General features: G+C 43.2%; 1 protein-coding gene across 1 annotated transcript in view; it reads right to left on the bottom strand.

Annotated features, from left to right (window-relative positions):
- The window catches only part of LOC149452041 (uncharacterized), an 860,283-nt gene that overhangs the window by 787,600 nt on the left and 45,323 nt on the right, over positions 1-27,360 (bottom strand). Inside the window, exon 4 of the mRNA XM_089689852.1 lies at positions 16,006-16,119. Within this exon, the coding sequence (XP_089545978.1) occupies positions 16,006-16,119 (114 nt within the window). The remainder of the gene's footprint in view (positions 1-16,005; positions 16,120-27,360) is intronic.

The following is a 27,360-nucleotide window of genomic DNA, read 5'->3' as shown; positions in this document are numbered from 1 at the left end:
TTTCCTGTAGCCTTCCATTGTGTGCCTGGTGTTCTCCCAACTACCCCTTACCATCCCCCTTTGCTCCTCAGAGAGTATTTGACAGGCAGAGAGGAGGCATTGTATTGCACTAGCGCGCTGCAACCATATGCAATGCATGCAGTTGTGGGGCACTTGCAAAGCAGCGCTATTCATTTGAATGGGTCACCTGCTATTCACCAACAGCCACAGGTGTTAGTTAGACAGGTGTGCAGGTGTGGGTGAGGGGCCCCGAATGTACACTGTCTGTGTTTAGGGCCACACACCTGTGCCCACACACATGTCAGATTAGGACCTGAGGCATACCTCTCAACCTTTTGAGATGGGAAGGAGGAACACCTATTAGCTAAAGTATGTAGGTATAGGATGCCCCCCCCCCCACACCACCAAAGAACAACCAAAATAAATTCCCCAGCTCTTGACAATCGCAGCGATACCAAATAAGTGTATGTTATTTGTAGTTTGTACCTGTAGTATAGCCCAGAAACAATAGTGCACATTTGTCGTTTTTTTTTTACCTAAAACACACTGACACCTACGTATTTATCTTTTTTTTTTGTTACAAACATTTTTTTTGCCCTCTATGCCAGGAGTTAGAGGGATACAATGTATCTCTCTCCTCCATTCATAGAAAGGAAAAAAAAACAAGGGGGCTGGGCTGTACAGTGACTGATCACTGTGATAGCCAATCGGAGGCTATCACAGCTATCATGTGACCCAGAATTGGGAGTCCCGGGTCCCGATCGTTAGGAGACAAATTAGGTCGTGGAGCCAGTAGAGAGAGAAAGGGTGGAGAAGGTTGCTGATGGTCTGGCCTATGACGCTGCAAGCCGAACACCCTGACAGCAGGAAAGAGAGAAAGCACAGCTTCAGGCCTGAACCGGAGGGGCCGAGGACTGTTCATGTTCTGCGGGTGAGATGGACCGCCGCACCCTGCTAATCCAAAGTAAATCGGGTGAGAGAAACCCAATGTACCTCACTGCCATAGTGAACATTGCTTGGCTGCCACTACAGCTACACCCTCATCCATAATAGTGAACACTGTCCACAAGTGCCGGCGGTGTTGCTGGAGAACATTTACACCACAGATACCATCCATCCCAATCTCAGGATACCGCGCTACACAATTAGTGTGACAAGTGCCCATTGACATAACAAGCAAGTGATTGATTTACTCAGCAGGCTACTTGTCATTATCCGCTTGTGCTTTGCCTAAGAAGAAGGGTTCATGTACACTGCAGCTGATAAACTCACGTTCAGGAGCTTTTCTGCATTTTTTCAGCAGCCCCTGAACCCTCCCTAATGTTTTCCTATGTGTCCATGTACACTATGTCATTTACAGGCAGTTGAGTTTACAGACATTTTTTTGAATGCAGCAAACTTGCATTCAGGAGTAGATTTTATCAACGTTTCAAACGCGAATGCTTGTAAACGCAGCTAACTTCATTTATAAGCGTTTGCGGTCAGAAGCGTTTTTAACTGGTTTCTCGGAGGGCGGAGCCTGACCATGGCGGCGGCGGAGAGCTCGTGGTAGGAGCTCCCGCACGAGGCTCCTCCGACCTACCCCCCCCTTGGACTTTAAAATTCCCCCCATGGAGATGGAGCCTTAGAAGCCAGAGACCTACCTTGACCGGGGGGTTTACTGGCTCCTGTCGCTGAGCGGCTGCCCGCGGTAAGAGAGGAGGGGACGCTGAGCCTGGACGCCGAGCCGGGTTGCTGGGAAACAAGGAGGCGCGGCCGGGACATGTGACCGGCCGCGGTGCATCCCTGGGAGGCAAGGAAGCCGGCCACCCGGCCGGAGGCTGACAGAGAGCAGGAGAGATCCCCGTTCTGTCGGACGACCTGCTATCTCTGGAGCCCTGGCAGGGGATCGATGGTGAGCCTCCCCAACCAACAAACCAACAAGGCAGGAGAGCATGGAGGAAGTCCTGGAGGGTCCCCCTGAGAGGAAGAGAGCTGACCTATCGAGGAAGCTGGAGAGTGGAGCCTGGAGCTGTCTCACGAGAAGCGGAGGAGGGGTGAGTGAGACTGGCGGAGGCCCCAAATATAAAAATAAAAAAAATAAAAAAACGTATAGAGCTGGGAGAGAGAGAAAAGGGGGGGACCCCCAGAGAATAACAATAAAAATAAGGAGAAGAGCGCAAGGTGCAGCCAAAGGCGCATAGAAAGGTGGGAAGACAGAGCTGGGAATTCTACCTCTACACCTTATTAATTCCCTTGTTTTGTAAAGTATAAGTCTATGAGAAGAAAATAAAAGTTATAGAAGAAATGAAAAATAAAAGTACAAAAGGAACCGGGCCTAAAGGGACCCAAACGGGGACAATTAGAAAGTATACATCCCAGGGAAATGTGACCCCAGAAAGGCCCCAGAGCAGAAACGATAGAGAATCTGATTTAAGTATGCAAAATAGTCCTAAACAATCATTAGAATTGGACATCAGCAATCAACAAATATCAGAGATAGAAAAAGATCTACAAATTCCAAATAAAAAAGAGATGACAGAAATGTTTAAGGATCTGGAGAGAACAATAAAGCAAGAAATGGTAAATATTCGGAATGACCTGGGGCAGTTGTTGTTAAGAGTGGAAGAAACGGAGCAGAAAGTTAAAAATCAGACCCAGATTATTTCCGAATTAGAGAAGAAGATAATTAACATGGAAAAAGTTCAGGAAAAATTGCAGTATAAGGCGGAAATTCAAGAGAATAGAGAAAGAAGGAGAAACATAAGGATAAGAGGGGTACCGGAAAGTTTAAAGGGAGAAATTATGGAAGAGATGGTCTGCAAAATACTGAACTATATAATGGAAAACTCTGAAATGGAAAGGACTAATATAGAAAGAATCTCTAGAAATGGGAAACTCCAGGGGAATTATGAGAAGGACAGGCCGAGAGACATACTTGTAAAATTTTATGATTTACAGCAAAGGGAAAGACTCTGGAGGAAAACTAAGGGAAAATCAGTTATAAAGTATGAAGAAATGGATATTCAAATATATGCGGACTTGTCACTAGAGACTCTCCAGAGGAGGAGAACTCTGAGGCCTTTGCTGGAGCAGATGAAAAAACAGAAGGTGCAATATAGATGGGGAGTTCCGGAGACTTTAATAGGATGGAAAAATGGAATAACAGCCCATTTGAGGTTCCCAGAGGACTTGAGAAATTTTTGTGATAGACTTGAAATGCAGAAAATTTAAATAAATGGTTGGGAAGAAGAATCTGGGGGAAATAGATCAAAGAGAGGGGAGGGGTGGAGAAGGGTGGGGGAGGGGAGGAGGGGCGGGGAGGGTGAGTGAAGAAGAGAGAATTGTTTTTTTTTTTTTCTTTCTCTCTCTCCTTGCTCCCATTCCATCGCTTCTTTTTCTCCCTAGTTCCTCCAGCCTGACCCCTTTTTTTTTTTTTCTTCTTTAGAAAGTACAGGGAGTACAGGGAGTAGAGAGGAGTTCAAGGGGGGGATCCGGAAGGAGGGGAGGCTGTCCACGGGAGGAGTGAAGCCCTAAGGATTAAGTCAAAGGTGGATGCTATCTCCACAAATGACGGTTAGGCAAAGTGAAGGCCTAAAAAGAGGGGGGAGGAGGGGGGGGAGAGGTGGGGAGGGAGGAGGAGGGAGGGGAGGGAGAGGAAAGGGATTGAGGGGTGTATTGAGAGAGGGGGGGAGGGAAAAGGGGAGAGAAAAGGGTAGAGGGATAAAAACGCTCCATAGGAATAAGAAAGAGGAAGGAAAGGAGGAAGAAGGAGATGGTAGGAAAAGGGTAAGATGGAAGAAATCCAATATATAACCTACAATGTAAAAGGGTTAAGCTGTCCAGGAAAGAGATTCAGGTTATTTAAAGAACTCCAACATAGAAAATCCTCAGTGGTATTTTTGCAGGAAACACATTTAGAGATAGAGTCGAAGGTTAGACTGAGGACTAGATATTTTCCAACATGGTTCTATGCGGATTCACTAACTAAAAGAGCAAAAGGAGTTGCTATAGGATTCGCAAAGAATATAAGGTTCGAACTGGAGGAGAGATTAACGGATCTGGAGGGAAGGTTTTTATTTTTGAGAGGTAAATTACAGGGAATTGAGTGTACAATAGCAAACATATACAGCCCAAATAAGAGGCCGGAGAAGTTTATGAGAGAAGTGTTGAAGAGATTGATTGACTTTAAAAGCAGGTATATGATAGTAGCGGGAGACCTAAACATCTGTATGGACCCGCGGATGGACACCACTTCCTCTGTGAGGAGGGAGGAAAGCAAATCCTTGAGAATGTTAAAGAAATTGATGCATGAGTGTCAGCTGGTAGACATCTGGAGAATCAGGAATATGAAGGAGAGAGATTATACTTTCTTTTCGCACGTTCATGAGACTTATTCTAGACTAGATTATATATTAGTAGAACATCAAATGATTGAGTTGGTGGTAGAAGTAAAAATTGTACCCTGTCAGATCATGCCCCAGTTGCATTGAAGTTAAGATGGGGTAGAGAAGGGAGAGAAGGTTATGTATGGCGGTTGAATGAGGCACTTCTCATGGAGGAAGAGATTGGTCAAAGAATTGAGAGGGAAATTGAATGGTTTTTTGAAGAGAATGAAACAGAGGATGTCTCGGTTGCAACAGTGTGGGAAGCACATAAAGTTTATATCAGAGGTCTACTCATTGCAATGGGAGCAAAAAAGAAAAAAGAAAGGACAGAAAAGATAAATAGATTATTAAATGAAAAATATGATCTCGAACAGGTGCATAAAAGGGAAAGATCCAAGGAGATAATGCAGATGTTAATAAAGAAGAAAGAAGAATTAGAGAATGTAATGGAGGAGGAAAAAAGAAGAATCTTTAATAAAATAACAAGTGAAAGATATAGATGGGGAGACAGGCCGGGAAAGTATTTAATGAGAACTTTAAGAAAGAAGAAAAATAGAAATTATATTGAGAAAATAAGAAATCCCAAGGGGGAATTTGTACATTCAACCAAGGATATTGCTAGAACATTTAAAGAATATTATAATGATCTGTATAACATTATACCCCAGGATACGTTTAAGAAAATGGAAACGGTAAATAGAGGGGAAAGAAAGAAATATCTAGAGGAGGCAGGCCTACCGAAAATAAGAGAAACACAACTGAACTCTTTAGAGGCAGAAATAACTTCAGAGGAAATAAAAATAGCATTAGAAAGCATGGCGGGAGGGAAAAGCCGGGTCTGGATGGATATACGGCCAAATACTATAAAAAAAATAAAGAGCTTTTAATACCTAAAATGAAGACCTATATGAATGCCTTGGGGAACGGGATGGAGATGAGGGGAGAGTATTTACAGGCGAATATAGTATTGATACAGAAGGAGGATAAAGACCCCTCGCAATGTGTGAGTTATCGTCCAATAGCGCTGCTGAATGTAGACACTAAAATATATACAAAGGTTCTGGCAAATAGACTGAAAGAGCTGATGCCGGAGTGGATACATGGAGACCAGGTAGGGTTTGTCACGGGAAGAGAGGGTAGAGATAATGCTTTGAGATCATTGTTGCTTATACAGGCGGGTAAAAAAGGGAAAACCCCAATGATACTGATGTCAATAGATGCTGAGAAGGCATTTGACAGAGTGAGCTGGGGTTTTATGATGGACACTTTGGAAACGTTAGGAATGGGAGATAGAATGAGAGGCTGGATTGTAGAGTTATACAGAGGGCCTACCGCTACCATAATGGTAAATGGAGGAAGATCAGAGTATTTTAAGATGTCAAATGGTACAAGACAGGGATGTCCATTGTCTCCATTGCTATATGTGCTATCTCTGGAGCCCTTATTGTCTAGGATTAGGAAGAACATCGACATAAAAGGGAATAAGGATAGGAGATAGAGAACATAAGGTAGTGGCTTATGCGGACGATCTGATGTTTTATGTTGGTAACCCTAGAACATCATTACCAAATTTAATGAAAGCATTGAGGGAGTACGGAGACCTGTCGAACCTGAAAATTAACCCGACAAAGACCGAAATCTTAAACATAAATCTCAAAAATAGTGCAAAAGAAAAACTACAAGAGGAATTCCCTTTTCTTTGGAGAGATAAAGAATTAAAATATCTAGGAATAAAACTATCAGTCTCAAATAAGAACCTTTATAAAGCCAATTATATCTCGTTATTAAATAAAATGAAGGAGGAGTTAAGAAGAGTGAGAAATGGAAACCCATCGTGGATAGGTCGTATAAACTTGATAAAGATGGTAATTGTCCCCAAAGTATTATATAAATTTCAAATGATCCCAATCAAACTCCCAGAGGCATATTTTAAAGAACTGAGGAAAATGATAATAAAATGTATATGGAGAAATAAAAAGCCTAGAATAGGTTAGGAAACGTTGACTAGAAGTAAAGAAAGAGGAGGATTGGGGGTACCAGATTTTAAGAGATATTACAAAGCGGGAATTATTGCAAGAATCTTTGACTGGATTCATAATCCGGAGAAAAGTTGGGTTAAAATTGAGAAAGCACTGAGTGGAATAAATTTGAGTAATAGTATATGGGTACCTGCACAATATAGGGAATTAGAGGAGAGCACAAGTACGTACACCTTAAATGTCTTAAAAGAATGGGATTTATTACATAGACAAAAGGGGTGGGTCTTTAATTCACAATTAATACCACTTAGGAACACAAAATATTTCATCCCGGGTAAAGATAGTATAGCAGGGAAATGGATTATAAAACAGGAGGGGCAATTGAGAGATATAATGGTAGGAGAGGAAATTGGGTCATATAAGAATATGGAGGAAAGAAAGGGTGAAGTCTTTAATAAGATGGATAGATTAAGATATTACCAACTGAAGAATTTTTTTTAAAGCCTTCCTAAGCCTGTAATTACTAGAAAAAACTGGAATCCATTTGAGAGAATTTTAGAGTCACGGGGAAATGGTAGACACGGAATGGCAAAAATACACAAGATATTAATGGAACTTGACACAGACACAAAATTAATACACATAGTGAAATGGGAAAGAGATTTGGGAAGAAAAATAGAGGAGGAGGAGAAGAAGAATATGTTCACATTAATTCACGAAAATATTAGTATGAGAGAAGTGGAAATAAACTATAAGTTTTTGATTAGATGGCACATCACCCCCTATTTGGAGCACAAGATGAATATAGAAATTTCCCAGATGTGTTGGAGAGGTTGTGGAGAGGAGGGCACGTGGTATCATATCTGGTGGGAGTGTTCAGAAATACAGGTGTTTTGGCGAAGGATAGTTTACTTGATAAGGAAGATCACTAATATCAATATAGGATTAGATCCAGAATTATGTCTCCTCCATATCTCAGAACTCCCAGTGAAAGCTTATAAGAGTTCAGGAATATGGTACTACTTAACCGCAGCAAAAAGCCTGATACCCAGGTACTGGAAGAAAAGAGAAGTGCCAACTGAGGAAGATTGGAAGGGTAGAGTAATTCAGATATCCGGGACAGAAAGATTGTATTATATGCACGAGGACAAGCTGGAGATTTATAATAAAAAATGGAAAGGATGGGGAGAATATAAAGAAAGGGTGAAATAGATGAAGTGACTATGCCCCTGGTAGTCGGTTTAGAATTGGATTCAGGAACAACAGAATTATATGGAGTAAATGAGAGAAGAGAGAATGTGGAGCGTGGGAGGGTTGGAGGGAGGGGGGGGGGAGCATGGGAGGGGGGGATGGTAAGAAAAGAAGGTCATATATAGGAATAAATTATATAAGGAGAAAATATGTTTTTGATAAATATTTTAATAGAAATGTTGAAATGACTTGTATATGAAGTGAAAAATTAATAAATATTTATAAAAAAAAAAAAAAAGCGTTTTTAACTGCTCCATAACCAAATGCTGTCCAGAGCCTTTTTTCATCATTAGATATACATGCAAAGCGTTTTCCATGTATTCAAATGGACCCGGTACACCAGCGCAGTGAGTTCCAGGTTTTGCGTGAAGGACAAAATGGTAGAATGTGCCGCACTCTGCTCATGATGGGATCCATAGTGAATACAACCAGAAAAGACAGGTCATCTCAACACATACTGCTCTCTCTGCTTCTGCTCTCTCTGTAGTATGTCCGCAGTCTCTGGTCATCTCCTGTACTATGTCCACAGTACCTGGTCATCTCCTGTACTATGTCCGCAGTCTCTGGTCATCCCCTGTACTGTGTCCGCAGTCTCTGGTCTTCCCCTGTACTGTGTCCGCAGTCTCTGGTCATCTCCTGTACTGTGTCCGCAGTCTCTGGTCATCTCCTGTACTGTGTCCGCAGTCTCTGGTCATCTCCTGTACTGTGTCCGCAGTCTCTGGTCATCTTCTGTACAGTGTCCGCAGTCTCTGGTCATCTTGTGTACTATGTCCGAAGTCTCTGGTTATCTCCTGTACTGTGTCCGAAGTCTCTGGTCATCTCCTGTACTATGTCCGTAGTCTCTGGTCATCTCCTGTACTACGTCCGCAGTCTCTGGTCATCTCCTGTACTATGTGCGCAGTCTCTGGTCATCTCCTGTATGGTGTCTGCAGTCTCTGGTCATCTCCTTACGGTGTCTGCAGTCTATAGTCATCTCCTGTATTATGTCTGCAGTCCATTGGTTCAGAATATTTTTTTTCTTGTTTTCCTCCTCTAAAATCTAGGTGTGTCTTATGAAGCGAAAAAGCTATGTCTGCAGTCTCTGGTCATCTCCTGTAGTATGTCCGCAGTCTCTGGTCATCTCCTGTGCTATGTCTGCAGTCTCTGGTAATCTCCTGTGCTATGTCTGCAGTCTCTGGTCATCTCCTGTAGTATGTCCGCAGTCTCTGGTCATCTCCTGTAGTATGTCCGCAGTCTCTGGTCATCTCCTGTAGTATGTCCGCAGTCCCTGGTCATCTCCTGTGCTATGTCTGCAGTCTCTGGTCATCTCCTGTGCTATGTCTGCAGTCTCTGGTCATCTCCTGTAGTATGTCCGCAGTCTCTGGTCATCTCCTGTGCTATGTCTGCAGTCTCTGGTAATCTCCTGTGCTATGTCTGCAGTCTCTGGTCATCTCCTGTACTATGTCCGTAGTCTCTGGTCATCTCCTCTACTACGTCCGCAGTCTCTGGTCATCTCCTGTATTATGTGCGCAGTCTCTGGTCATCTCCTGTACGGTGTCTGCAGTCTCTGGTCATCTCCTGTACGGTGTCTGCAGTCTATAGTCATCTCCTGTATTATGTCTGCAGTCCATTGGAATGTAGACACCCTAAGCTATCTGCTGAGAGGTATATTGAGTCCATGGAAGATTTATTTTTTTTTACACAAGTTTCTGGAAAATGAAAAACATTTTTTTTTTCTTTTTTTACTCAAAGTTGTCATTTAAAATATTTATTTCTCGCACAAGCCATGGGTATATGTGGAATTACACGCCAATATAAATTCTGCTACTTCTACCGAGTATGGGGATACCACATGTGAGACATTTTGGGAGCCTAGCCGCATACAGGAGTCTGAAATCCAATGACCACTTTGAAACACGGAAAGTGCGTAACTTCCTCATTTCTCTTTCTCACTACCTATCACAGTTTCGGAGGTCCTGAAATGTCAGGATAGCACCAAACCCCCCCAAATGGTCTACTTTTGGAAAGTAGACACTCCAAGGAATTTAAAAAGAGGCATGGTGAGTATTTTGCAGATCTCATTTTTTCTCACAAGGTTTTGAAATATAAAAAAAGAAAAAATATATTTTTGTTTTTTTTCTTCATTTTCCAAAAACTTGTGGCAACAGACAAGATATGAAAAATAAGCTGATAGGTAGTCAGGAAGTGTAATGAGGAAATAAAGCCCTTTTAAAAGCCTGAAGGTGCTTATTGGATTTTGGGGTCCTGTACTTGGCTAGACTGCCAAAACGTCTCTCACATGTGGTATCCCCATACTAGGGAGAAGTAGCAGAATGTATTTTGGGGAGTAATTGCACATACACCCATGGCATGTGTGAGCAGTAAATCATTTAAGTGACAATTTTGTGTAAAAAAAAATGTTTTTTTTGTAATTTCTCTAAAACTTGTGGTAAAAAAATAATTGATTCAACATGCCTCTCAGCAAATAGTTTGGGGTGTCTACTTTCCAAAAAGGGGTTGCTTTGGGGGGTGGGGGCATTTTATGCACAGCATAAGAAGTTTATGCCACACATCACTCACTCTTCTAACCACCTGAAGATCAAGCCTTTTCTGACACTTTTTGGTCACATGAAAAAAAATCTGTATTTTTTGCTAGGGAATTAATTTAAAACCCCAAAGATTACATATTTTTTAAAGCAGACATCCTAGTGAATAAAATGGTAAGTGCTACAATTTTTTATGTCATATATTACTCACGCAGTGATTTTTGAAATGCAAATTAAAAAAAAAACTTTTTTTACTTTTAATACACAAAAACACAACATATTGGCCAATTATTTGGTAACATATAAAAGATGGTATGCCAAGTAAATAGATACCAAACATGACATGATTTAAAGCTGCACATGCCCCGTGCAATGGTGACAAACTGCATACATTTTTAATATCCATAGGCAACATTTTAAATACAAGCTACCATTTTAGATTTACAGAGGCGGTCTAGTGTTAGAATTACTGCCCTTGATCTGACATTCACGGCGATACCTCATATGCATGGTGGAACCACTGTTTACATACTGGCACAGGGTCAATGCTCGCACACACAGGTGTGCGTACATGGGGGAGGGGGGGTTGCGAGTTTTTTTTTTTTAAGTTATTTTGATTTTTTTAATTATTTTTGCACTGCTCCTTTCATTTTTTTTAGCACTTTTAATGCTATCACAGGGAATGCAAATATCCCCTATAACTTCAATGGGCATTGTCATATATTCTTTTTTGAGAAATCTGGGGTCTATCAGATTCTGGATATCTCCTCTGCCCTTACATTATCTAGTCAAACCAAGATCGGTGTGATCAGATGCTTTCCCAATTTACAAATGGTGCTGTTTATATCCTGCAAAACTGAAGTGATGAAATGCTCGAGGCTTCCCATTTCTTATACTGTAGAGATGGTTGGCTCCATTTTGGTTCCCAATCAGCTCTATGATCAGCTGGCAGAAACACTGGCTGCATTCTCAGGTTCCCCCGCTGGCACGGGACTGCCCAAGAAAACCGTGGAAGGCAGCGGGGGAGGGGGTCTATCATCTCCCACTGCTTGTAAAAGCAATCCTGCAGCTAATTAGCCACTAGGATTGCTTTTACATGAAAGCCGATCGCTGGCTGAAAAATACAATGCCAGGATGATGCCTGCAGCTGTAGGCATCATCCTGGTATAAGCAGGGATGTACCAGTACGTATAACCATTAAAAATCCAGGGATGTACCAGTACATTGCTGATCCTTGTTGGGATGCTATGTTTTTTTTTTTTTGGATGCAGCCTGTGGACTGAATGAAAAAATGAAAAGAAATCTCTACTAGTGTGTGGTATGCCCACCATTAGAATATACCGCCCTGCATACACCCACTTCTAATGGTGGACACACATTAGGTCACAGGGTGCCACCTGCACCAGTTCTAAGACTGTATAAATGTCTAAATAGTGGCACGCTTGAATAAAAATTGTCCACATATAAGTGGTACCCCATAATAAAAAAGGATGACACCAAGTCCCAAACTGCTCCCCATGTAGTCTGGGCATCCGGGCGGGCTCCACGTGACTATCTTTTCCATCATAAATCCAAAACTTATATGTATAGCCTGTTGCCCTCTCACAGGTCTTCTACATCTTGACCCCATATCTGGCACGCTTGCTGGGGAGAAATTGTTTGAATGCAAGGCGGCCAGAAAAATTAATGAGGGACTCATCAACGCAGATTTGTTTGCTGGGGAGTATAGACATCTGCAAATTTTTGTTTAAGGTGATTTGCGAGGGGCTGAATTTTGTGGAGCCGGTCAAATTCAGGGTTACCCCGAGGATGACAGAGTGTATTGTCTTTGAAATGCATAAAACACATTATACTCTCATTTCTATGCCTGGCCATGGCTGCAGAGAACACGGGCATTTGATGATTCGGGTCTGTGGACTAATACAACCGCGATTCATTTTTTTTTTAGTAATGCCCATGTTGAGGGTTAGACCCCAAAAAAATGTAAATTTTGAAACCGTAATGGGTTTCCATGCAAATGATCTGGCAAGATTTGAATTTGGGTTGACGGCGATAAATTGTTGTGCGTATAAATTGTTTTGATCCACAATCAATGCATACAGATCTTCTGTGAAAAACAGCTCCAAAAATCAAGGGGAGTAGTTAAATTTGCTGTTTCCACCTGAATTCCAGGTTGGTCAGTGAATGGGGGAAGTACGGGTGCTGCAGAATTTGTGGGCTACCAATTGGGATTTGCAAGCACATTCGGAAGGATACTAGGTGCTCTACTGGCCTGTGTGCGAATTCTTGGTGGTTGCGGGACAATACTTGTGCTCGCCTCCGCACCAGCTTGTACTGCACTTATGGGACTCGCCACGTCACCAAGTCATACTGCAGTGCTGGTATTATTATTATTATAATACAGGATGTATATAGTGCCAACAGTTTGCTCAGCGCTTTACAATATAATGGGAGACATTACAGCAACAATACAGTTCAATACAAGAGGGTTGGGAGGGCCTGATCCTGGGAGCTTACAATCTAAGAGGTATGTGAAAGACCAGGATGTACTACGCCACTAGTGCTCGCCAGTTCACCAAAAGGTAGCATGGCACTAGTACTGGCACTCTGATGCCTATGAGAGTCATCAAAATTTACCGGAAAGTGCTAACAGAGATCAGGCCTGATTCTGCCAACACTGTGGTTTTGTGTGCAATGTATCAAGTGACAGAGACCTACTGACACTGCACTTGCTGGGGGAGAAAACCGGGTGCTGGCAGGTGCTGGGGTTGATCCCGCTAACGCTGTGTTTTTGGGGACACTATACTAATGTGAATGCTGGTATAGTGCTGATCTAATCAAAGATATTGATCTGTTCAGACACTAAACTAGCAATGGAGGTTTATTGTGTATGAGCGTGTTCCTGGCAAACAAGGGGTTAAATGTGATTACTGGTGTACTGACATGCAATCTGACACCATCTGGGAGGGGCATGAAAACCACAGGTACGCGAATCACGTATTTATTATATATATGTGATTTTGCACACCCGTGCCACCCTGTAGCAGTATTTCTGTATAGGGTGGTCAGGAAGCGGTTACAGAATCGGTTTGTGTTACAGCACTGTGTTACTTTAACTGACAATTGCGCAGTCATGCAATGCTGCACCAAAATTAAATTTACGTCCTTTTTTTCACACAAATTGAGCTTTCTTTCAGTGGTATTTGATCCCCTGTGCGGTTTTTATTTTTTGCCCTATAAAAAAAAGACCGACAATTTTTGAGAAAAAAACAATATTTTGGACTTTTTGCTATAAAACATGTCCAGTAATAAAATTTAAAAATCAAATTTCATCATAAATTTAGTCCAAAATGTATTCTGCGACATGTCTTTGCTAAGAAAAATCCCAACACGTGTAAATTACCGTATTTTCTGGCGTATAAGATGACTGGGCGTATAAGACGACCCCCTACTTTTCCTATTAAAATGTAGTGTTTGGGCTATACTCGCCGTATAAGACTACCCCTCTTCCAATGCACACCAGTGGGAAGAATCGTGCCCTATCATTGGTGTCAGTGGGAGGAATAGTGCCCCATCATTGGTATTAGTGGGAGGAATAGTGTCCCATCATTGGTATTAGTGGGAGGAATAGTGTCCCATCATTGGTATTAGTGGGAGGAATAGTGTCCCATCATTGGTATTAGTGGGAGGAATAGTGTCCCATCATTGGTATTAGTGGGAGGAATAGTGCCCCATCATTGGTATTAGTGGGAGGAATAGTACTCCATCATTGGTATTAGTGGGAGGAATAGTGCCCCATCATTGGTATTAGTGGGAGGAATAGTGCCCCATCATTGGTGTCAGAGCGACGAATTGTTACCCATCAGTGGTGTCAGTGGGAGGAATAGCACCCCATCATTGGTGTCAGTGGGAGGAATAGCACCCCATCATTGGTGTCAGTGGGAGGAATCGTGCCCCATCATTGGTGTCAGTGGGAGGAATCGTGCCCCATCATTGGTATCAGTGGCAGGAATCGTGCCCCATCATTGGTGTCAGTGGGAGGAATAGTGTCCCATCATTGGTATTAGTGGGAGGAATAGTGCCCCATCAATGGTATTAGTGGGAGGAATAGTGCCCCATCCTTGGTGTCAGAGCGACAAATCGTGCCCCATCAGTGGTGTCAGTGGGAGGAATAGCACCCCATCATTGGTGTCAGTGGGAGGAATAGCACCCCATCATTGGTGTCAGTGGGAGGAATAGCACCCCATCATTGGTGTCAGTGGGAGGAATCGTGCCCCATCATTGGTGTCAGTGGGAGGAATCGTGCCCCATCATTGGTATCCGTGGCAGGAATAGTGCCCCATCATTAGTATCAGTGGGGGGAATAGTGCCCCATCTTTGGTGTCAATGGGAGGAATCGTGCCCCATCATTGGTGTCAGTGGGAGGAATAGTGTCCCAACATTGGTGTCAGTGGGAGGAATAGTGTCCCAACACTGGTGTCAGTGGGAGGAATAGTGTCCCAACATTGGTGTCAGTGGGAGAAATAGTGTCCCAACATTGCGCCTGTGTGCCTTTCCTGAGCTACAGTTCTGGCGGCCAATCACCGGTGAGGAGGCGGAGCCGAGCAGCTGCGTGAACATCCAGTGGCCAAACCGAATGAAGGAGCAGCCGTGCTTCCTGGACCGGATCGTCGCGGGACCGGAGCCAGGTAAGAGACAGCAGCCCCTGCCCACCCCTGTACTTAGTGTCCCTTCCATTGGAAGGGGGGGGCGGCGGCCCCTAAAAAGTGTCAGCATGCCGTATACCAGCGTATAAGACGACCCCCGACTTTTGAGAAGATTTTCAAGGGGTAAAAAGTCGTCTTATACGCCGGAAAATACGGTAATTGATTTACATGAAAGTTATAGTGCGCACAAATGGCAGTATAGATACTGGATTTTTTTTTTTTTAAACTAATAATAGTGGTGATCAGCGACTTATGGTGGCAATCAGCAACTTATGGCAGGACTGCGGTGGACATTCTGACACTGGGGGGAAACTGACTTGGGGTCACTGACATCCCTAGTGACACCAATACAGTGATCAGTGCATAAAAAAGCCCTCACTGACACTGTACTAATGGCACTGGGGAGGAAGGGGTTAACATTTGAAGGCAATCAAAGGGTTAACTGTGTGAGGGGAGTGTTTTACTAGGGGGCGGGGTGTACTTCACTGTTACACACTGATCTGGAAGGCTGTGCCTAGTATTCCGAAATAGTGTGCTGAAAACTGACAGGAAGGAGAGCTCCATTGAAAACAATGCAGCCTTCCTCCCTGTCAGTGTTTGCTGGCAATTGTCAGACTCCGGCAGGTAATCACCGACTGGGACCCGGCGATTGACATCCGCGGCCGTGATCGGTGCCATGAGTAGGATGGTCGCGTGCACCCCCTACCCCAAAATGTAGGATCCTGTTTATATACGTGATCCTGCGCACAGGGGCCGCCTTGTAGCAGTACATGTACTGTGGGCATCCCCTAGTGGTTAAAAATGAACTTACATTAACAAAGGAAACTGCAATTTCTATTAACAGCAGGGCCATGGCTCCCACTTCACTTCCAATTACAGCTGTCAATCAAGTTACCCAGCAGAACGATGCCTGGGTGTGCTGCCTGCTCGCAGTATATATGGTGGTAGTTGGAGCTGTGAGAATTTGGAACACGTGTGGACAATGTTACAATCACTGGTGCAAATGCTTGTCTGAGCTAGGCGCAGGTAGTTCTTAAGGAAACTACTACCAGAACGGTGTCATTACAAGTATTTTGAATTCATGTGAATGTCCCCCACAAACTTATATGTCCTAACAGATGTATTATTTGTGCAGATTGTGCAGCTGTAAACATATATATTAAAAGAAAACACTTACACGGCTCATTCATCATGATGTCCTCTTCCATTCCATCTATTTCAGAGAGGAGCTCTTTTCTCTTGTCTTTATTGACGGTGTCAGGTAGTTTTTCCAGAGAGTTGGTATGGAAAGCTGGGAATTGCAGAAGGTTTCAAGAAAATTCACACTTTTGCCAGAACCTTTGCACATCTATGTACACATCACATCTACAGTCTATAGTTCAAAATCTTTATAACTAAAGCCCAACTCCAAGAAAATGACATTTAAATAGTATGTAGCACCCTCCTAGATAGGAGCTAGGATAAGAAGAGTACAGTTGGTTCCCCTGCTTGATAGGAGAACTGTTAGGAGAATTTACTTAGGCTTTCTGCTTAAGAGAGAGCTGCAATTGTTTAGTAATGCCTGCTCAGCGTGTTCAAGTGCTCCAAGTTCTGCCTCTGGCTTCCTCTGTATCCAAGCAATCTAGGAAGGTTCTGGATGTATAGGTGGAACTCATGCAGAACACAGCACGGACATTCTGACACTGGGGGGGAACTGACTTGGGGTCACTGACATCCCCAGTGACACCAATACAGTGATCAGTGCAAAAAAAAAAAATGGCACTGGGGAGGAAGGGGTTCACATTAAAAGGCAACCAAAGGGTTAACTGTGTGAGGGGAGTGTTTTACTAGGGGGCGGGGGTGTGTGCTTCACTGTTACACACTTCCGAAAAACTGAACTCAGCAATCTGGAACAGTATGCTGAAAACTGACAAGGAGGAGAGCTCCATTGAAAACAATGCAGCTGTGCTCCCTGTAAGTGTTTGCCGGCAATCGCCGGGTTCCGGCTGGTAATATTGGCCTGGACCCGGTGATTGACACCCGCGGCCGTGATCGGTGGTGCGGGTAGGACAGCCCCCTACCAAGTAAACAGGATGACATTTATAAACTTGATCCTGTGCACATGGGCCACTTTGCCGCAGTATATGTACTGTGGGTGGTCCCCTAGAGGGTAAATACTGTTATTTATTGTGTATGTTGATATACATTGGGTCATAGTTGCTGACCTTGACCAGAGTTATTATCAAGTCAAATGCTATTATGTTATTCTTGACTCAGTTACCCTGCAATTCAATATAAACGTCACATTGGTTTATACTACTCTGTGTGTGAGTCCATTTTGCAGGTGCGAATTACCTGGGTTAGCAGAGTACATTGGTGTCAGCAGAGGGTGGACTCCATCAGGGGGTTCAGATTGCCAGGGATCCCAAACTTATTACTCAAGCAATGCTCATGGGGGTAGTGCTACATTCGAAATCAGGAACAGTCCCTTGAAATCAAGGACAGCTGGGAGCTATTAAGAAAAAATGAGGGGGTGTATCAGCACAAACACTGCTGGAAGTCCTGGGTACTCTTAGTATGGGGTAATTGTGGTGGTTATGGCTGTTATATGAAGAGCGTGGGGATCCGTGTAGCACTGAGGGCAAGGCTTCCAAATAGACTGTAGCAGACTCTGTAGGTGAGAGAAGGAGAGAAGCGCCTCTAAGTGCAATATTTCTGTTTATTAAAGTATATATGTAGGAAAACTCTCATAGATAAGGTAATTGTAAGCATGAAAACCGTGGTTAACAGTAAGGTGGTATCCAGGGTGAAGAGCCGTCATCTATTTGCAGTATGGAGAGGTCAGCTTGCTACTGGAGAAGCGTTGTGGCTGGACGGGAACAGCGGTGAGGCCGGTTGGCGTGCACGTCCTCCCTCAGAGCCAGGTGGCCGTGATGACGTCAGGTACCCAAGGTGCACTGTGACGCGTTTCAGAGCATGCGCTGGCCGTGGAAGGCGGAAGTGCGCTCCTTTTTCAAGCAGCTCTCCATACCGCAAATAGATGACGGCTCTTCACCCTGGATACCACCTTACTGTTAACCACGGTTTTTATGCTTACAATTACCTTATCTATGTGAGTGTTCCTACATATATACTTTAATAAAGAGACATATTACAGTTGGGAGCTATGCCTGAGGTTGTGTCCGTACCCATAACATAACATAGGCTGCCTGCACACAGCTCTAGCCACAAAAACAATTGATTCACACTGGACAGGCTACAGCGCCCATCTGAATGAACCCCAAGATCTCAGTTACACAGAGCTTTTGTTTTTACTGCAATACAGTTTTATATTTTAGATTTAGCAGGAATTTCATAAGTTGTGTTTGTGTTTACTAATAATCATTTAGGTATATTTTTAGTAAAATTATGAGTTTGATATTTTTGAGGAGATGCCCCGTGATTTCTAACAGCAGCCCTGGGAGGTGAAAAGGTATTTTAATTTGCATTTTATAAATATATAGCGGAGTTGATAGAAGTCATCACACATACTGTGGTACGCTTCATGTTGTGCACTTGTAGCCCACAGGACTTCGTTCACCATGGAAAGGCCGATTGTGTTTGTATCCCAGACAAAATCACTTATGAGACCGAAATCATTTAGCTCAGACAAGAATTTTCCAAAACTGAATTTTGTCAAACTCTTATTCATGGTTGGGACTGGATTCCCTTCCGCCAGGATGATAACGTATCCACCTGGAAAGAAACACAATAACATACAGCACTAAGTAATGTTTAAAACAATATACACTGCTCAAAAAAATTAAAGGAACACTTTTTAATCAGATTATAGCATCAAGTCAATGACACTCCTGGGATATTGATCTGGTCAGTTAAGTAGCAGAGGGGGTTGTAAATCAGTTTCAGCTGCTTTGGTATTAATGACTCCCAAAACAGGAATGGTTTTAGAGGTGGAGGCCACTGACATTTTTCCCTACTCCTCTTTTCTGTTTTTCACTAGTTTTGCATTTGGCTAGGGTCAGTGTCACTACTGGTAGCATGAGGCGATACATGGACCTTACAGAGGTTGCACAGGCAGCCCTACTCCTCCAGGACGGCACATCCTGCCATTGCCAGAAAGTTTGCTGTGTCTCCCAACACAGTCCCAAGAGCATGGAGAAGATTCCAAGAGACAGGCACTCTAGGAGAGCTGGACAAGGTTGTAGAAAGTCCTTAACCCATCAGCAGGACCGGTATCTGCTTCTTTGTGCAAGGAGGAACAGGATGAACACTGCCACAACCCTACAAAATGATCTCCAGCAGACCACTGGTGTGAATGTCTCTGACCAAACAATCAGAAACAGACCATGAGGGTGGCCTGAGGGCCCGATGTCCTCTAGTGGGTCCTGTGTTCACTGCCTGGCAACATAGAGCTTGACTGGCATTTGCCACTCAATACCAGAATTGTCTAGTTTTTTTTGGTGGTATCTACTCACCGCTGGGTATTTTACTTTTTGCCTCATAAATAAAAAAAGAGCAAAAAATTTGAAAAAAAAAAAAAAAAAAGTTTCTTTGTTTCCATTATAAAATTTTGCAAACAGGTAATTTTTCTCCTTCACTGATGTGCGTTGATGAGGCTGCACTGATAGGCAGCACTGATGGGCACAGATAGGTAGCACGGATAGACAGCACTGATAGTCGGCACCTTCTGGTGGCACTGCTGGGTGGCACTGACTGGCGGCACTGCTGGGCACTGACTGGCGGCACTGCTGGGCACTGACTGGCGGCACTGCTGGGCACTGACTGGCAGCACTGCTGGGCACAAGAGGGCGGCACGGGTGGGTGGCACTGCTGGTCACCGATCAGGGCACTGATCATCAGTGCCCTAATGATCGGTGCCGATCCCTGCTCTGACAACTGCTGGTTCTCAACAGTACTTTCCCTTACGCTTTGACAGCGTAAGGAAAGTGCAGCCGAGAACCGACAATTGCATTTCCCGGTGATCAGCGTGTCATTGGACACGGCTGATCATGTGGTAAAAGGCCGCTGTGATTGGATTTTTACCAGATCACATGATCAGCTGTGTCCATAGGACACAGCAGTCACGGAAATTGCCGGGTGCGCGCCCTCGGGGGCATGCAGGAGTGCGCGTTCTTGGAGGACATCATATGACACCCTCCCAGAATTGGCCGGCCACAGTGCAGCCGTCATTTGACTATCTGTGGTCGGTCACTAGTTAATATAAGACAACACTATCCATTTCACTGTGCATGCAGGTGTGAGCAGTAACAAAGTAACAAACAAAACTGAAGAACATGAACAAAGTAGGACTCTAATTTCTTAATTTTTTTAAAAATGTGTTGTCTATCATTTTAGAAGGATAAAAATCCTAGATTGTGTGGCCATACTCACCTTCAATCAGGAGCTGTCTCCAGCACTACTTTTCCTTTGCCCACTACATGCCACCAGTCTTCAACATCGTTCAGTGCACTTCCTGTGAGCCCATTCAGTTATGAGAAGGAGGAGGGCGAAGGAAGTAATTTGCCCCAAGGACAATACAACATATATTGGGTTGGTGGCCTTGTGTGGAGAGACTCCCTTATTCAGACCTCAATCAGAGCTGGTGTCAGGGCTCCGGGGTGTGACCAGAGGTATGTGACTGACACAGGGAAACGCAGGCTTCAGATAAGTTATAAACAATATAATTTATTAAAGACTAACAATACAAACATAAACGCAGTGCAATACTAAAACATAACACAGTGCAAACGAACCAAACCAAACCACCCACAGATAACAGTACATACAATGCAAGCATCGTCAGGCAGGCCGGGTCAATAACAAACGGGCAGGTAGGTACAGGGGGTCAGGCAGAGAATGGTCGGGGTCACAAGCCAGGGATGAAACAGGAGAAGTCAGCAGAGGTCTGGATCAGGCAGGGTCAGCAACGAATCAGACAGAGACAGGAATGCAGGAACAAGATACAGGGCCCAGGAAAACCACACACCAAGGCAGAGACTGTAGGTCTGGCCATCCCTTAAATACACCTGCATGATCAACTTCAGGTGTTTGGCTGGCTGCAGGGTTGAGTCTCTGATTGCTGGGAGCACCCGCTGGCCAGCCCTGGTACTGCAGCCCACAAAGCAGGTGAGTCCCACCATTACTGGCAAGTCCATTCCTGACAGCTGGATCCAGAGATCCTGACAGCTTCTGGACTTAATAAAACTATCTGTTCCCTGTGTTTTTCCTGTGATCTTAGTACCTGGCAGATGCATTAAGGGCCCTTTCACTCTGATCAGTTTTTGATGCACTTTTGGGGTTTAAAAAGCGAAAGAAAAATGTATCCCTTTAAATGCTATAGATCTCTTAAAACAAGAAGCGCACTGCCCTTTGAATAGGCCTGCATGCTGCATCTTTGCATTATAAGTCAATGTGAAGGCATCAAAAGTGATTCAAAAACTGATTATTGTAAAAGGGTTCTAACTTCCTTTTCTGACTCAGATGTTTTGGAGAGAGATGCAAAGTAAGCAGTGATGTTATATATCATTTGTTACAATAAAAGGAAAGCTGCATGATAATGACTAATTGTGGTAATGGCAGGGTTGGTAATAAGGGGTACAGCTGGCCCAGCTGTATTGGGCCCAGGACCATCAGTTCAGCAGGGTGGTCCGGGTACTTGATGAGCAGGAGGGCTGGCTGTACTGCCTTACTGCTAAAACCAATCCCACTGTGGCTCCCCCTGCAGCACAATCAGCTTCTCCTCTTCTCCCCCCATCAGCTTTCAGATGGTCCAGGGAGCCACAGGGGATCAGTTCTTGGAGCCAGAGGGGCAGCTACATACCCTAAGCAACCGTCCTTCGTATCCTACCTGATTTCAGAGGTGAGTGAACTGGGGCAGGGATGGCTGAGACAGATTTTACCTGGTGCCACCATCCCTCCCCCTCCTGAATCATTGAGCCTTGTGATCCTGTACACCTTGCATGCCAGTTCACTGCCCTCTGCCCGGACCTGTTATTCTACCAGCTACCCCCTTCCTGTACTCTGCCACTGTGTGCCTGCTACCCTACCAACTACCCTTTCCTTTACCGCACCATTGTGTGCCTGCTACCCTACCAACTACCCTTCCCTGTAACCTGCCACTGTGTGCCTGCTGTCCTGCCAACTACCCCCTCTTTGTACCCTGCAACTGTGTGCCTGTTATCCTACCACCTACCCCTTACCTGTACTCTTCGCTCTTCAGTAAGCATTTGATAGGCAGTGACCTTTAACCCCTTCATCTCACACTAGTGCACTTAAAACTGAACAATGCATGTCGTTGTGAGATGCTTGCAAAGCAGCACCAATCACTTGAATGGGACGTGTGGACCGGGGGTATAATACTTGCCACAGCCAAGAAGCAAAGCAGTCATGGCATGTGTACATCCCCAGTGAATGCCTCTGCAGCTAAAGGTGTAGTGGTTGTGGAGCAGTAAAAGTGCAGCTCAATTGTGAGGTTTTTCCACCCCACAACCTCACTTGTGAACAAGCCCTAAGTGCTCATTCACACAGGTACTCTGGCTGTGTGAATGAGTGGTTTGTCTATGCAGCTGAAGATGCCTGTTACTCTATGGGCATGCACACAGCCACAGGTCCTACGTTTAATAGGTATACAGGGGTGGGTGAGCGTCACCAAATGCACACTGTTCAAGGCTGTATACCTGCACCCACACGCCTGTCAAATTAGGAGCTGTGGCTGTGTTCATACATGTGCTGCGTCCCCATTGTGTAACATAGGCTGCCTGCACACAGCCCCTGCCCCATAAACTACTGACCCATACTGTACAGGCCACAGCACCTATGTGAATTATCCCCAACACCTCATTTACACTGAGCTTTATTTATTACCTCAATACAATGTTATCCTTTAGATTCAGCAGGATTTTTGTATTAGTTATATTGTATTTGTGTCCGCTAATAATGATTTTAGTGTATTTTTAGTGAAAATATTTGTTTTGATATTTTTGGGGGGATCCAGTCAGACAGGCTGTACAAGGTCCAGCTGCAGCCCTGGGGGTGAGATTCTATTTTATTTTGCATTTTATAAACAAATAGGCGAGTCAATAGAAGTCATCTTGTTTAACACACACTTCATGTAGTGAACTTTTAGCCCCCAAGAATCTGTGTCTGCCATGAAAGGGCCATGAAAGGGCCAATTGTGTTTGTTTGTTTTTTTCGCCTCCCAGATAAAATCACTTACAGCATTTCAATTCCATCACTCTGATGACACTGCGCAGATACTGCAATTCTTCAAAGCTGTCCATTAGTAACCTTTCCTTCCCGGTTGGGTCTGGATCCTCTTCTTTCAGGTGGGGAATTTCATTGCCTGGAAAGGAACACAATAACACAGCAGCAAGTGATGTTTAAAAACAATATTCAGTCACAAAGATGAACATATTATCATCCTAATATTGTTCTAATACTGAAGAAGGCCAATAAAATCTGCTCTGACTCAGCTTCCAATGTATGCTCACAGGGAGGAGGAGATCACTGGTCAATGGCAGCTATTTACTTACAGGAGCATTCACACTTGCAAATGACCCGTCTGCAATCAGCTGCAAGAACCCCAGCGGAAGGGGCGAACTGACCATTTGGAAACTCTGGCACTGTCCGAGGGCCCGGGGTCAGTAGGGAGCCCCATGAGATGCATGTGCTAAAGATAGTTATTAAGAGGTTGTAGAATAAATTATCATGTCACCCAATATTTGGTCTCCATTCAGTAGCCAAAAGAGGCATACAAAAAGGGGGGGGTTTGTGAAAAGAGATTCACAGAAAAGCGGCTACATTATGAACAGAACGTGACACTCAGAAAAATTTCCAAAAATTATGCTTTATTACACATATATAAATATGACATATGGGCATTCGCCCTGGTTTACCATCACCTCAGTATGAGACAATACACACAGACCTAAAACCATATAAAATGACACCAAAACCGGTCTAAATGCATGTGCAACAGAAAAAATGACTACAAGAGTCTAATGTCCCTGTAGCACAGACACATAGGTGAACACTTCCCAAAGGAGGTGTATCCAAAAATTATACCATAGGCATACCATAATATAAGATATTATAAGTAAAGCAATACCATAATGGTGAATCCCAATTAGGGAATCCAAAAATTGTACTATGGATATGAATATCACATGTATGCAATGCAGCAAGCACAATATGCGTCAAGAAGAGAACAGCAAGCCTCAGGCCTGTATGAAAGAAGACATAAATGTCAAATATATGATACAATACATTCCTGTGCCGGCACAAGTGGTTGGAGCCCATTCATCTGTAATATAGACAGCTGTTTCCTAGAGCTCTTGAATGGGAATATGCCCCATTTATTCCCAGGATGGAAGAAAAGATGCAAAAAGCAACACTCTGCTTGAAATGGTTTCTTCACCACTATATGTGGACTACACACCACTTTTCGTTGGAAACACAAGACACATCCCAATAGATCTTCTGCCTGTTGAAATATATGTGGTATATCTTGTTTCCTAAACAAAGCACCATGATGTCCCCATCCTGTAGTGAAACAAACAATATGTGGGAAGTCACTGACAGAGCTTACACTCTATAAGATATAGGTCATATAGATCACAAGGACCATATATCTAATGTCCCGTAACAATCCACTCACCACCTGTGCTGTGGATAATAGGAATGAAAGAGATGTCCTTCATAGGTACTGCCATACAGAGCCAAAGAGGCCAAGGAACCACCGCTGACATCCGCCGATATACCGCGGGTTCCAGCCCCTTCTTGGCGCTTGTGCTGCTTAAGCTTGCCTCATGGCATGTGAAGATGGCTTCCTCCTTATGGGTCAGCGTGCGTTCCACCTAGTGCGCATGACCGGAAGTGACGTATCTGACGTATGACGTCAACGCGTTTCGCCGATGGGCGTATCTCACTCAGCTTCGTCAGGACCAATGAAACAACTGCATTTCAATTTCCTATTTATAGTGGGTAAAGACCCACCCATTTATGCAAAAAACTAGCCTGCAGTTGTTCCTAATGGAAGAAAAAAGGGGCTAAATACTTAGCACAGCTGCTGGTCATTATTGAATATAATTAAAAAGACAGACGGTTGGAGACATCAGAGGGGGGAGAGGCTTAGCAATTCTAACAATACATATATTGATCAAAAGATCATGAATTAAATATACCAGTCAGTTAAAGCTTTTATCACATTCTAACCAGAAGATGGCGATATTAATCAGAGAATCAACAAGTCTATTTACTGAGTCAAGTTTTTTAGGAGACAATGTAAATTACCAAAAGGCACCACAAGATGGCAATATAACCCGAGAATTCTCATTGGGTCATTTCAACGAAAATACCCCAATTCTCAAGTATCCATCCTATGGTGTAGTTATTATTTAAAGAGAGGAGGTACTGAGGAGCAATTAACCAAACAATCAATCCTTTTACATTTTTTAGAGCTATATCAAAACTCATAACATAAGATCATCCATATTTTTGTTATTATTCCCGATACATACAGGCTTATTTTTGGGATTATTTGACCTAAAGTCCAACTATTTGTAAAGACAGAAGAATGCCATAAATTAACCACCATATGGCAATAGAAAGGTACATAGCCATACAAAACTATTTTTCCAAAAATACTTGGAGATCACATTCCACATTTAACCCCTTAGGGTACAATGTATCAAGTTTATATATCCAATGTTTCTCCTTTTTAAGCAGTTCTCTGTCAAAATCACCTCTCCTTTGTGGGAAGTGCAGTGCATAGAAACCTTTTACTTTTGTACCGTCCAGTTTACCTCCATGATATTTAGCGTAATGTTGGGCAAGATTACTATTAGGGTCATTTGATCTAATATCTCTAAGATGTTCACCTATTCGTACTTTAAGTTGTCTTTTGGTCTTACCAACATACATCTTCTTACAGGGACAAGTTAAGATGTATAATACTCTCACTGTAGAGCAATTTATAAGACTCTGAATCTTATAATGAGTGTTATTTCCTGAGTCATGAAAGGAATCCGTACGATCCACGTATTTACAAATTTGACATTTTTCACATTTAAACATCCCCTTGGTACGTGATTTTAACCATGTTGTTTGTTTTAATGGTTGATAATCTGAATGAATAAGGAGGTCACCAAGATTTGGTGCTCTTCTTGCTACCATCTGGGGGCGTTCACCTACAATCTTACTCAGTCTAGGGCATTGAGTTAGAATCTTCCAATGTTTTTCTAATATCAATTTTACATCTTGCCATTGGGCTCCAAATTGGGTTATCATTCTAACAGGTTGATCACTCAATTTGGCCTTCACATCCTTTTTGGGAGACAATAAGTCCTCGCGGTCAGTTTGATATGCCCGTCTCCGAGCATTTCTAATTTGGGAGTGGGAATATCCCCTTTCCCTAAATCTTCTATAGAGGTCCTGAGCCTCCATCCTAAAGTCATTGATGTTTGAACAATTTCTCCGACATCTCAAAAACTGTCCCACTGGAATCCCTGAAATCAGTGAACGCGGGTGATAGCTTCTTGCCTCTAGTAGGGTGTTGGCAGCAGTAGGTTTCTTGTATGTCTTTGTGAGGAGTCTTCCATTCTCAAGTCTAATCTCCAGATCCAGAAAAGAAATACATCTTTCATCAAATATATACGTGAGTCCAATGTTGAAGGAGTTCTGATTTAACTCTCCCAAAAACAGTTTTAATTCCTCAGATGTTCCTCGCCATACAAGGAACACATCATCTATATATCTTAACCAGATCTGGACATTAGCAAGAAATCTTGATGATCTGAAGACAATCTGCTCCTCCCAAAACCCCAAGTGGAGACATGCGTAGGCCGGAGCCCACGGTGCTCCCATGCTAATACCTCTAGTTTGTTGATAAAAGGTATTATTAAATTGAAAAAAGTTATGTTTTAATGCAAACTCCAATAGCTCACTAATAAATTCATTCTGTCCTCCCAAAGTAGGATATGTTTTATCAAGAAAATAGGAGACTGATCTCACACCACATTCATGTGGGATAGAGGTGTAAAGTGATTCCACATCTATTCCCACTAGAATGGAATTATCATTAATGATCATGTTTTCGATCTTAGCCAACACATCTTTAGTATCCCTTACATAGGAGGGGAGATTCGGAACCATATCTTTAAGAAACAAATCTATATATTTCCCTGTTTTATCTAGGGGACCATTGATGGCTGAGACAATAGGTCTACCTGGAGGATTCTCTTGATTTTTATGTATTTTAGGGATAATGTAAAAAGTAGGGTGATTAAATTCTTCAGTTCTCAGATACTCATATTCTTTTCTAGTTAACAGACCCACTTCTTTTCCTAGTGTTAAGATGGAATTTAGTTTTTTTGCCACCATATGAAAAGGATTCGTGGTCACTTTCCTATATGTGGATGAGTCACTCAATAAGCGCTTCACCTCCCTAACATAGTTTTGTTCATTCAAAATCACTACATTGCCCCCTTTGTCACTTCTCTTAATAACAATATCTTTGGTCTCTTTTAGTTCTTTAAGAGCTTTTCTCTCTTTTTTG

This window comes from Staurois parvus, unplaced genomic scaffold, assembly GCF_062004578.1.
Source record: "Staurois parvus isolate SC_StPar_1 unplaced genomic scaffold, SC_StPar_1.0 ptg000500l, whole genome shotgun sequence".
Lineage (NCBI taxonomy): Eukaryota > Metazoa > Chordata > Amphibia > Anura > Ranidae > Staurois > Staurois parvus.
Note: the sequence above shows the minus strand (reverse complement) of the source record. Positions and strands in the feature narration are given on the sequence as shown.